Consider the following 13,706-nt stretch of genomic DNA (forward strand, 5'->3'; position numbering starts at 1 on the left):
GCCACCCCCATGTTCAAGCAATTCTCATGCCTCAGCCTCTAGTCTCAAACTCCTGACCTCAAAAGGTCCGCCTGCCTCAGCCTCCCAAAGTGTTGAGATGACAGGCCTGAGCCACCATGCCCGGCCAGAAATAATGTTTAATCTTCTTTAGGTTATATTTTAATGAATGTCGTTAATATATGCTCCAAAATTTTATGGGATTTCTAAAATTCTAATTTCTGAGTATATGATATCAATTATGATTATGTTGTTATTGTAGACCAAAGAAATAACCAAATTTCTTTGTCAACTATGTCTTTATGACTATTTGAAGTCATTTCTAGTTAATTGCTTAATTCTGATGCAGTTTCTGAAAAATTCACAAGCATGTAAAATGTTAGAAATATGGTGTCGTTTAGAAGGTAGGAAAGGACCCTGAAAAGCACCCTTGAATACAGGTTTCTCATAACTTTAGAATTATATTATTTGGACTAGGTAAGAGTTCCTGTAACTTAAATGAAAAGACTGGTTTATGTAACTACTAACCCAAGTAGAACAAAAATTAATTGAATACCTAGAAGATACTTTGCCAGATTATCATGCTAAATCAGCCAACGCTGAAATCGTTTCGATATACAGTTTGAATGAACTTCATGGTCTAAGTCAAATGGCCTATGATAACACATCAGTTATCAGTGCTATGCACATAAATTGGAGAAACAACTGGTATTCAAGAGGACATAAGAGCAATGTTAAGCGTGGACACATGGAGAACCAGGACGGCTACATTGTCCTTCCTGAGTCCGTAAAGCTTTTGTTATTAAAAGTTCTGCATTCCATGACTCATGAAAAAGATAAAATAATCCAAGTTAAGTATATATTGGTGTGGTAACTTGTAAATTGCTAAAATAGTTTACAGCCAATGTTTAATTTGTCAAACCCACATTCCTGGGAAGACACTCAAATCTTCAGGTACATTCAGCTACCTGATGGGCCATTTAAACATTTATAGAGGGATTTCATTCAATTGTCATTGTCAATGCATATTTTTTGGTGGTATAAAAGCTTTTCCTTACAAGACGGGTGATGTTGTAACAGTAGACTATTATGTCACAATGTATTTTCACCAGGAATAAAAGATTTTTATGGTTCACTGACTGAGAACAATCAACCCCATCACAATCTGGAACCCAAATAATGGATATTCTGAAAATATCAGAGAAGGACTTCCCTTGCCATCCACAATGCAGCAAAGCTTTGGGACCTTGAACCTTGGGTTTATAATCTCACAACTGAGAAAGGGTTGCTCCACACTAATGGAACTGTATACCCATTGGAACCCTTAAGATAAAGCTAACCAGGGAAGTTTCTCCTCAGAAAGATGATATCCTTGATGTAAGCAGCTTTTTCCCAAGATCATGGATCAAGACTTTTCTACTATCATGAGACTCTTAGTTTTAATTTTTTCCTCATTTATGTCTCTATGAACAATAGAGGTCAAATGGAGGTCTGTTGTGTATATTCATAGGGTATACTTTAAGAAGGATTTTGCAGCCAGTCTTATACATGGATATCCTTATGCCTTGATAGATGAAAAATGAAGGCCCAATGTAGGTGAATAATTTTAATGGTATATACGTTGCCTCATAATCAGTCAGAAAGAGAATGTTGGTTCACTCCTCTTAACCTACAACATGGGTTAAAGAGAACATTGCCAGGAGGCCTTCAGTCTTACAGAAGGGAATTATTTGTTAAGTCCTTTTTTTCCATGGTGTGGAGTAAAAGAGGCAATGATTAAAATGTATCCCTTATGATAGGCTCTATAGCAGATTCTACTGTAAAGGCTATGGTTACACAACAGACTTTAAATTCTCTTTTGAAAATTATGCTAAAAAATAGAATTGCTCTTGATTACTTACTGGCTAAACAGAGAAGTATCTGTGCAAATGCTGACACTTGTGGTCTGTGGAGAAATACATCACATCAGGTATTATAGAGAGTCAGTGTAGGAGATTAATGAAGAGACTGATTAGTTAAAGTGAGTAGACTCTTTATCTAGTTCATTCTTTTTGATCTATTTAATTGGTTTGGTTCATGGGAACCTTAGGTATTGAGCATACTCCAAACTCTTGGTATTATCCTCCTGATAATCATATGTGTCTCTCAAAAGTTTTAAATGTTTGCATGCAGCCATCTAGGAATAGCAAATGGTCTCTCTTCAATTGGAATGCCAATAGCTGAAGGAAATGTGTGACCATGAAGGCATCATAACCTGTGAATGAATTGCTGAGACCTGGAAACCCAAAATGATGGTAACTGAGAGTGGCACACTCTCACCTAAGTGAGAACCTGACCAAAAGGGGGAAATTTTTAAACAAAATTATGAAAGGCCATTGTCTTGGACTGAGCTCATGAACTAGGCCCGAACAGACCAGACCAAACAAAAAGGGTCTCACTTGTGCTAAATGTGACATAATCAAACTAACACTTTAAGGAAACACATAGATCCTAGAACAGATTTTGTTTTTTCCTCCTGTAAACAGGACGTTCCTGAATAAGAAGGTATCCTCTACTCTAACCCTTATAAAAATAATAATAATAACTTGAAGTCTTTGTTCACACCTTACACAACTCACTGTCCTGCTATATTCCAGTGGGTTTCAAGACCAAATAAGTACATTTATGATGGTAATAGTGACATCAATGACTAAAGTTTTGGTCAATCTCTCAAAATGAGAGGATGACTAAAAGGAAGAAATTGTTAAATCATGTCTAGCCTAAAGCTGCTTCCTAACATATTTTAAGTTTGGCCTAAAGGTTTTTCTCTGTACACTGTCAACTATAACAAGTGGAGGTATAAATAGACCATAGGCTACTCTTGTGCCAATTACTGAGTTTTGACCAATCAAACGTGGCCAACTGTTTGAACCAGGTTCAAATAAGGCACAGAGTTATAACCAATCCAGCTGTTTGTGTTCCTCACTTCCATTTTCTGTACATCACTTTCCTTTTTCTGTCCATAAATCTTCTACCACATGGCTGCACTGGAGTCTCTGAGCCGACTCTGGCTCAGGAGGCTGCCCGATTCATGAATCGTTCTTTGCTCAATTTATCTTTTAAATTTAATTTGGCTGTAGTTTTTGTTTTAACACATTGGACATTTCTAACTTTGAATAAGCACCAGAATAAACTCTGGAAAAATGTATCTTCTTCTTTATATTGCTATAACCAGAGCAAAAGTTACTCAGCCTGGTAGAAAATACACAGGTTATAAAGTAGGCAAGGCAGACTATCCAAATACTGACTGAAAAAGAAATATTTTCCTAATATGTTGGTACATTTTCTTCAGGTATTTACTTGAAACCTTGTATGAGAAGCAAGAGTTAGCAATACATTCCTGAGCTTCAGGTAGTCTTTAATTTTTGATTCTAGTTTTTTATCCTAATCCATTAGTATACTGAAGGGGCTAAGAGTGGCACAAGTAGCCAAACCGCAAGTCACAAACTACTATTGACTTTTGCTAATCCACTTAGTTTGTCTGAGTCTCTAGTCACTTCTTCCATAAAATAGGGATAATATTATCTTAGATGGTAGTTCTAAGAATTGAGTTAATCTATCTCATGCACTGAAAACACAGGTTGTCATATAATAAGTACTTAAGAAATGTTAGCTAACACTATGATGATCATTTATCAATTGTAAAATATTATAGAAATCTTCAACATTGTCCAGGTAGAGCTGGAAAGACCTTTTGCTTCACCATTGTTGGTCCATTTCTAAGGAAGAGTGAGGGGTGGCATTTGCCAAGCAGCAAATTGCTTGAGTATGTAAGGATGATAGTGATGTCTAGAGATATGAGAAAAGGAAAGGAAAGAAGATAGCAGAAAGTAAGATGAGATAGTAGAATGAGTCTTTTAAAGGAAAGTTGAATATCTGGATTTCACTCCCAGCTGCTAATTCTTTGGGCAGGTCACCTTCCCATCCTCAACCAAAAAATTAAAATAAAACTTTCTTATTTATTCTTTCTTTTACCAGGCTCCTCTGCACCAGCATGGCATCTTACAAAAGTTCCATGATATAATCAAGGATGGGTTTAGTGCCAGGTCCATTGCAGGAGAGGGTAGTGATTAAGAAAATGAACTCTGGAGTCATACTGCCTTGAATAGAAAATCAGGCTTTGTTCACTGTGTAACTTTGAACAAGTCACATCTCTCTCAGCCTCAGTGGTTCTGTTCTCCATTAAATTAGGATAATATCCCCTACCACACAGACTTTCACTGAGATTTAAACAAGATAATGTGGAAATCAAGCTTAGCTATGGTGAATGGCTCACAATAAGTGCTTAATAAATACAAACGAGGTTGATGATGGCGTAAACCCACCAAATGATCTGTAGTCTATGTTTATGCATAATAAACATTATGTTGCTTTTTATCTGTCACAATATTGTCTTGATTAAGATAATTCATATTGAGACCTGGATGTTCTAGTACAGAGCATATTCTTGGTGTATATTGGTAAGTTTCCCTAGGCATGAAAATGGAGAGGCTTCCAAATGTAAAAGCATATGACAGCAGTGGAAGTTAGGGATTAGGTTTCCCTAGGAACTGAGGGTCTTTCAGATCCTATAGAAACAACCTGCTCCACCTTTTATGTGTGTTTGGTTCCAACAGAACACACAGCACCTGTGCAGAAAACCTCTTTGGTCACTTACCATCACATTATAAAACTGTACAGTGTGTCAATTGCTGTGGTTCAGAGCTGACAGAACAGAGTTGGCTTAGCTCTGTTATAAGACCGTGAGTTTTCAGGTTAGCTGCCAGAATATCATAGCTGGAAGCTTGTGTGGTTATTCTCTGCTTCTTCTCCTAGATCCAATTCTCTGCCCTTGTCTGCTCTATGCTCAGGGAAGCCGAACACTATTGATTCTATCTCCTGGCTCTGCCCCCTGGCTTCTGTTTCAGTTTGAATGAGGGTGGAAGTAGAGGGAGGCAACTAGTAAAAAAACAGAGAGCAGGAGTTATAAAGGATTAGGGTATTTATCCTACCCACTCCCTTCCTATCTGCCACCCTCATATGTTCCTTTAATGCTATATCTCTTGGCAGCTTCCTCCATTCCTGCCAGGTTTCAGTGACACTGCTCCTTCCCCTTGCCACTTCAGGTCTAGGGGTGATAATCAACAGCTTCTTCCCTTACTGGTTTCTTCAACACTTCCCAAACCTCTGTAAATAATCCTTTCATTCAATTATCTTTTTTTTTTTTTTTTTTTTTTGAGATGGAGTCTCACTCTGTCGCCCAGGCTGGAATGCAGAGACGCGATCTCGACTCAAAGCAACCTCTGCCTTCTGGGTTCAAGTGATTCTCCTGTCTCAGCCTCACAAGTAGCTGGGATTACAGCTGTGCACCACCATGCCCAGCTAATTTTTGTATTTTAGTAGAGATAGGGTTTCATCATGTTGACCAGGCTGGTCTCGAACTCCTGACATCAGGTGATCTGCCCACCTCTGCCTCCCAAAGTGCTGGGATTACAGGCATGAGCCACTGTGCCTTGCTTCAATTCTCTTCTTTTCAACCTTTAAGTGTGGTTTATTTCCAGTTAAACACAACCTTAGCAGTGTTTCACATCCTATACTTGACCTGTTTCTCTCCTCTGCATTCACCGTTGTGGCTTTCACAGAGTAGACCATTATGATAGTGGTTAGCTTTTTTTTTCACTTTTTTAAAATTATATTTTAAATTCTGGGGTACAGGTGCGGATGGTACAGGATTGTTACATAGGTATACACATGCCATGGTGGTTTTCTTTATAAGTACTATTACTTGTAATGGTAAGCCTTTGTTCCCACTAGTAAAAATAACATTTCTATGCCCCCTCAAATAATTTCTTTCAAGTGTTATTAAAATATTTACCATTCTTCCCATTTGTTCTTATATGTTGTTAGGCTGCAGGGAGATTCTACTTTTAGCAGTTGGAGAAGAGGGGTATTGCTTCTAACACATGCATTAAAAAACCAGTGGTACATAGGATTCACAGCTCTGAATTATTTCATTGTGGATCTGATGATTCTTCTCAGTGAAATATCTAATACCAAAAACTAGTAATAAAATATCTCCTTTTCCCCGTCCCCAAGACTGCTACTGACTGAGGTAAAATATACATTTGACACCATGCTAAGTTACCTTATACCACACAACATCAGGCTCCTGGTCCGACTTTTTAAAGTCATCCATGTCTGGACAGGAGATCTCCTTTCTTTTAGTGACTTCGGATTTTTCTAAATAGCGGATCCTGCTGTTGTAGCATAGGCCTGATTCATTCTCTGCAACAGTCAAGGACATTGACACCTTCATGCAATATGTTGAGTTTCTGTAGGAACAGAGAAACAACAAAATGGCTTTATTGGGTGTTTACAACTTTGTTTGTACTCAAGAATATTGACTTTTCCATTTAGGACCTTGCCTAGAAATCAGGAACAACATCAAAGAAACACAGAGCAGTTTTCTGCTGCAACTGACAAGAAGATACGAAACTAACTGCTAATACGGATATTTGTGGCCATGAAGTAGCTACAGAGCTACATAGAGAAGCTATACTCATCTTCCAAACTGTAAGATAGTCTGACTTCTTTCCCAGCAATAAATATTGCTATGTTGAAAATCTGATAATAAAAACCTATGAGAAAGTCTCTCTATAACTGGAACTGTAGCCATTTTTGCTCTGACCCTGTTGCCAGTCCTTTAACAATTACTCCAGAGGTTGTTGAATTTTACTATTGGTTTCTAAACCAACATTTCCTGATACAGAATACATACTAAAACCCAGATAAACATACAGAGGCTATCTCTTAGCTTACAGGTTAATTGACCTGTTAACTACTCAGCTTTTTAAGGTGCTCACTGAGATGTGCCAGGTGTTGAATTTGGGGCTTTTATGAAGAAGAAATCCTACTAGATTTTGGTCAGTTGGGATTAATTGTATCAACAAGCACTAGCATTACAAAGAAATTTCAACACTGAATGTTATCATAAGTCCACTTTAAAAATTGAACATTAAATGGCTAACACATTACATAAGGGTATTTATTGAACAAAAATTCTGTCTTCTTGTACCTTGGTTAGCACTTTCTCAATAATGTGAGTTCAATAAATATATTTAATAAATCTAATTAACTATAATAAATATAAATAAATAAAAATTCTTCCTTTATTTTTCTATCTAAAATCCAGGACCTTTCCTTATCCTAACTTACCTGGATTCCAGAAGATGTCAAACACAAAACAAAAAGGAAAGATGTTAGGAAGAAATCAGAACCATCCTGATAATACTATAAAGAAGATCAGCTATAAATCTTGTTGGGAGTATTTAATTTTACTTTATGGAAGACTTTTAGGACCATATCTGTTTTAAACATCAAAGGATACGTGCTGTCAAAAATAAAAGTGCCAAGGGCAGCAATTCAAACCAAGTGCTTTATAGCAAGTAATAACAATTCTAACAGATGGGATTAGCATGCCAGCCAATAATTTTAAAACAGTACCAAATGATCATCACTATTCACACTGCTTAGTACTCACTCACTGAAATTTTACATCCCAGACATCATGCAAAACACAGGAATGCAGATGGCTGTGCCTCTTGGGATTACAAACTGAGTTAATAAAAATGACTCCTCCTTAGGCTTCTGGTAAAGTTAATTTCTGGCAAGCATCCCTGACTATGCCCAGGCCTGTGTCATTTGAGAAGGAAACTATCAAAACACTACAATACTGATGTTTAGATGTAACCCATTCATACTATGTAGACTATAGGATTTGCTTTTCTTTCTTCTTCTATATGGGTTCCTGGAACACAAAAGGCATAAAATATGCCCACTGGGGATCGAATAAAAGAAACATTTATATTTTTGTCAGACATTGGACAGTCTCTTTAAATGCCATGAAGCTAAAGCCACAATGATAGTAATAATAATACATCTCAGGGAAGAAGTGTAAATCAATTTAACTCAATCAACTTAGCTCTTTTTCACCATTTTTTAACACTTCAGTGCTAAATATTTCCAAGTCTCCTTGCTTCATACAAGGCCATATGTGACCTAGCTCATCATAACACGCTCCCCTTTACTCATTAGGGTGCAGCCACACTGACATTTTCTTTGTTCATTGAATACACTAAGCCTATTCAAACAATAGGCATTTACACTTGCTCTTCTCTGATCTTCTAATATTTATTTGTTAAAGTATGCACTAATAAGGGCCAGGAATTTGTTGCTCTTGTTTATTACACCATCCCCAGGATCTAAATGAATAGATAGTAGATGCTTAATAAATGTTAGTTGATTAAATGAGTGGGCATCAAAAGGTATCTGTTCAAGAGACATGTTATTTTTTTCTCCACTTTTGTATCAGTCCCATGTGGTATATATCCCCCTTTCTTCAGATGCAGGTATACGGCTTGTCAAATATTGCTTTCCTTGTATAAGTATGACCCAGATAACTTGCAGGTATTTGTGGATAGCCACTAGGAAAAAGATTAGCCAAGTTTTGTGCAGCAGCATGTTGGCAAACAATAAAAATATTGGCTACATCTGAGAAACAAGAAGGACGGGCAGGGGCAGGGGATAGAGGGAAGCTAAATGGTTACAGTTATTAAAAAGTATCTAACACAGAAGAAAGATAATCACCTCTGCTTGATATCCAAAGTGTTCTGAACAGTTCTTGATGTTACTGACTTTAATCATATCTGTTCCATGGTGTTCATCCATCCAGGTGAAAGAGACATACTTGCTAAAATATTTTCAGTTATTACGTTATACCTCCACAGAAGTTGTTGACCAGAGATCTCAATTATAGAAGCAGGTGAAATGTCCAGTGCTTTGAAAGAAGCTCACTATCCTAAACGTATTTATCCCTGGGTAGAAAATAGGGTGGACTAAAGTAGAGGACCAATCTGATATAGGGGTTTCTTAACAAAGCAACATCTTTAAACTAAGACTCACTAGGCTCAACTAGTTCTGTGACCTGGGATAAAATTGTTTAACCTCTCTGAGTCTCAATTTCTTCACCTGAAACATGAGGATAAGAAGCTTTTTATGGTGGCTCCATTGGAGACAGGAGGAAGGAGTTCCTTTCATTATACAACTATGAGTAAAAATAGTTTACATTTTTATGCATGACCTGTTCAGATCACTGTAAGTATTAGGTAAAATAATGTATGGACAGTTTGCTCGTGGGTATGTGAAGAGAGACAGTCAGTGTGGAGGCCACAGGGGACTTGCAAGATGAGCAGCACCTTAGCGAAGATCGCAGAGATAGAAGCCAAGATGGCTTGAACTCAAAAGAACAAGCCCACAGCACACCACCTAGGGCTGCTTAAGGCTCATCTTGCTAAGCTTCATCAAGAACTCATTACTCTAAAGGGTGGTGGTGGTGGAGGTCCAGGAGAAGGATTTGATGTGGCCAAGACATGTGATGCTTGAATTGAATTTGTTGGTTTTCCATCTGTGGGGAAGTCGACACTGCTTAGTAATCTGGCAGGGGTGTATTCTGAGGTGGCAGCCTATGAATTCACTACTCTGACCACTATGCTTGGTGTCATCAGATACAAAGATGCCAAGATCCAGCTTATGGATCTCCCAGGTATCACTGAAGGTACCAAGGATGGGAAAGGTAGAGGTTGTCAAGTCATTGCAGAAGTTTCCTTGGATGACTTGTGGATGAACTTGGATGATAAATATTCACTCTATTTTTTTTAATATTTGAATTTCTATAGCGAGCATTTTTTTGGTTTCTGTTTTTATTTTTAATCAGAAAAAGAAATTGTGAGGTGAACAGGAGGATCGCTGGAGCCCAGGAGTTTGAGGCTGCAGTGAGCTATGATTGTGCCACTGTACTCCAACCTGGGCAATAGAGCAAGACCCTGTCTGCACTTCAGCCTGGGCAATAGAGCAAGACCCTATTTCTGTTAAAAAAAAAAAAAAAAAAGAGGAGGAGGGAGAGGGGGAGGGGGAGGGGGAGGGAGAAGGTGGGGCCGGACACACTCATGTCTGTAATCCCATCACTTTGGAAGGCTGAGGTGGGTGGATCACAAGGTCAAGAGATTGAGACCATCCTGGTCAACGTGGTGAAATCCTGTCTCTACTAAAAAAATACAAAAATTAGCTGGGCATATTGGCCTGCGCCTGTAGTCCCAGCTACTTGGGAGGCTGAGGCAGGAGAATTGCTTGAACCCATGAGGCAGAGGTTGCAGTGAGCCAAGATCGTGCCACTGCTGCACTCCAGCCTGGCGCCAGGCAACAGAGCAAGACTCTATCTCAAAAAAAAAAAAAAAAAAAAAAAAAAAGAAGCAGCAGCAAAGGGGAAAAAAAAAACAGTTACAAAAAAACTCAGGATCTTTGATAAACTATTGTTACATTGTTTAAAATTAAACGCCAACAAGATAGAAAATGTTTGCTACCTTAGATTAGACAAAGATTTCTTTGATGAGGACACTAAAATAATGAACCACAAAGCAAATAGTTGATAAATTACATATTATCATAATTTAAAACTTACTCTTTGAAAGACTCAGTTAAAATCAAGAAGAAAGCCACAGACTGAAGGATAATATTAGCAATATGTGTATCTGCAAGTACTTGTTTACAGAATATATAAAGAAGTCTTGGCTAGGCACGGTGGCTCACACCTGAAATCCCACCACTTTGGGAGGCCAAGGCAGGTGGACCACTTGATGTCAGGAGTTTGAGATCAGCATGGCCAGTATGGTGAAACTCCGTCTCTACTAAAAATACGAAAAAAAAAAAATTAGCCAGGTGTGGTGGCGTGTGCCTGTAATCCCAGCTACTTGGGAGGCTGAGGCACAAGAATCACTTGAACCTGGGAGGTGGAGGTTGCAGTGAGCCGAGATGGCACCACTGCATTATAGCCTGCATGACAGAGCAAGACTGCATCTCAAAAAAAAAAACTCTAATTAAATAAGACAGCACAACTGAAAAATGGACTAAAGAGAGAACTCAGAAGATAAGATGAATGGCCAATAAGCACATGAAAAGATGGCTCAACATTAGTCATCAAGGAAATGCAACCACAATGAGATGTCATTATATATTCATTAGAATGGCTAAAAATAGTGACAATACCAAGTGTTGGTTGAGGATGTGAAGCAATTGGAATTCTATACACTGCTGATAGGAGTGTAAAACAGTACAAACACCTGGAAAACTATTTGGCAGTTTTTAATAAACTATAGCTACCACATGACCCAACAGTTTCACTGGTGTTTACCTAAGAGAAATGAAAATATATGCCCAGAGAAAGACTTGTACATAAATGTTTATAGCAGATTTCTACATTATGCCCCAAAACTGAAAACCACCCAAATGATCTCAACTGGTGAATGGAAAAACACATTATCACACATCTATAAAATGTAGTACTGCTTAGTTATAAAAAGAGATGAATTACTGGTACATATCTAACATGGCTGAATGTCAAAAATATGCTAAATTAAAAGATCCAGGCACAAAAAAACAAAAAATAAATAATGTATGGTATGTAAAATACCTAATACAGGATCTATCAAAAAGTAAGTATTCAAAAAATTATAGCTCTAATTAAAATTGTAGGTATTGCCACCATTGTTAAATATATTAAAAGATATATATAATAATTACATATACACATGTATAATATGTATGTATACATAAAATAATATGTATATATGCATAATATATACATATCAAATATATAATACTTATAATTTATATGTGATATAATAGTCATGAACAATATAAAAACAACACACTGGCGGCAGTGGGTTAAAATAGTCCACTGGGTTACAAGTACTACTTGACAGGAAATAGTCTGGAAGAGGTCAGTTGGGCAAAATTCTAATACCAGAGAGCCATATATGTCTGAGAGGATCAAAAACATATACTGACTTAGGCACAAAAAAAAGTGTATCAAGAGAAAGCAGCCAAGGCAGGAAGGAACTTCCAGGTACCTGAGTACTAGCTACTAGGCAGAGGCCAGAAACTTGGAGGTCAAAAGGTTAGTAAGGGCTCGACTTAAAAAGGTGTACTTCTGGGAGATTCTTAGAGAAATGCCTCCTATAATAAAGCCCTGAGACCTCTAAGCCAGGTATCCAGGCACAAGACAAGAGTCGTTCCTGTGTTCATTCCCCAACCTCTCCAAAGTATAAACAATGTAGATGGAGTCAGCAGCATTCATATCGATTTGGGGTGGTTAAGGCAAGGAATGTACCCTGGGGATGGCAGATGAGTTGAAGGAGGAAGTGCTTCAGTGCTTCCTAACCCTTAGCCACAAACAACCATAAGCCAGGGCCCAGTATGTGCACACTCTCACTCTGGTCACTGACATGTGAATAGATGCTGACAAATTGCTTTGTTAACCCATCAACAAGTCCTGCTAAGAAGTCACTGAGGATGACCAAGGTCCCTGGAACTCAAAGACAAGGTCTGATGCGAATCCTGGTATTACCACAGGTAACCTGGGGGAGGTATGATCAAGGCTACCTGAAAGTCTGAAACTCAGGTTGATTTTTATTAGTTGTGTAATCCAGCCCTGACACAGTTCGTGCTAACAATCTTGCATTATTTAGATTTTATTTTGAAAAATGCCCCAGGCCAGTTCTATTTAAAGTATTTCCTACAACTGGGACCTAAAAATGTTACTTTTCTTTCATTAGGTACAATTAGAGCTATGTGAGGTTGAGGAGGCAGACTGACGAGTGTGCAAAAATGGAGATTGTATTTTTTTCCCTCTCCCTACTTCACATCCTGAGGAAGACAAGGAACATATTCAGGCTCAATGTAGGCGAAAGGCTTTTACAATGATACTGCAGCAACAATTTACAATTACATGCATTAGTAATCTTTCCAAGTACTTCCATATCTATTACCTTTCTTAATTCTGCCAATAATCCAGGAAAATGGGCAGGGTAAATATCCGTTATAGGAATAAAACAGACACAGAGAGGACAAAGAACTTAGTCAAGGTGACATAGCTGGTCAGTAGTTCAGCTCTTGGCTACTCTCAGAACTTGATGCTAACACTGCTTAACAGCCAAACTAACTTGTGGTTATCCATACCAACTTGAGGAAGCTGATAGAAAGAAAAGCAGATGTGTAAAGATAACATCTAAGAAATAATGTCAATTTGCATAGCACAGAAGAACTGTAAAATTTATAAATAAACCTTGCTTCATATTCCAAAGGTTTAATGTTAGCTTGTTTAGATCATAATTAGAACTTTTTTCCCAAAAGTATTTCTAAGGGAAAATGTTGACCAATCTTGGGTTCTCTGGGAAGAAAAGTAAAACTCAGAATTTAAAATACACATGAAACATCCAAATTCATTTTCTAATTCCCATTTATAAAACATGCCCATACTATAAAATCTAAAGTTCTGTTATAGAATTTGATCATATGTGACTTTGTTGTATCACCAGGACTAAGCCAGTGAAAAGAATCTAAACGAATTAGGGAACTTTCTTGTAACTAAAATCAAGAGCCTAGGTAAAATGGCTCAGGATATAGTTGAAACTTTCCTAAGTGATTTATTTGATTGTCTTATCCTTACTTCAAAACACTTTCCTTGCAAATTTCAGAAACCATCTAATGATCAGCAAACTAAAACAAGCTTTACTGTCTGACATTTTACAATGTGAATTGATTTGCTATATATAACATCAATTAATCAATCTACAGTC

At 37.6% G+C, this 13,706-nt stretch overlaps 1 protein-coding gene across 1 annotated transcript in view; it reads right to left on the bottom strand.

Annotated features, from left to right (window-relative positions):
• The window catches only part of IL1RAPL2 (interleukin 1 receptor accessory protein like 2), a 1,111,506-nt gene that overhangs the window by 518,610 nt on the left and 579,190 nt on the right, over window positions 1–13,706 (bottom strand). Inside the window, exon 4 of the mRNA XM_012451657.2 lies at window positions 6,161–6,347. Within this exon, the coding sequence (XP_012307080.1) occupies window positions 6,161–6,347 (187 nt within the window). The remainder of the gene's footprint in view (window positions 1–6,160; window positions 6,348–13,706) is intronic.

Source organism: Aotus nancymaae, unplaced genomic scaffold (assembly GCF_030222135.1).
Source record: "Aotus nancymaae isolate 86718 unplaced genomic scaffold, 86718_ANA_hifiasm-v0.15.2.pri h1tg000004l, whole genome shotgun sequence".
Classification (NCBI taxonomy): domain Eukaryota; kingdom Metazoa; phylum Chordata; class Mammalia; order Primates; family Aotidae; genus Aotus; species Aotus nancymaae.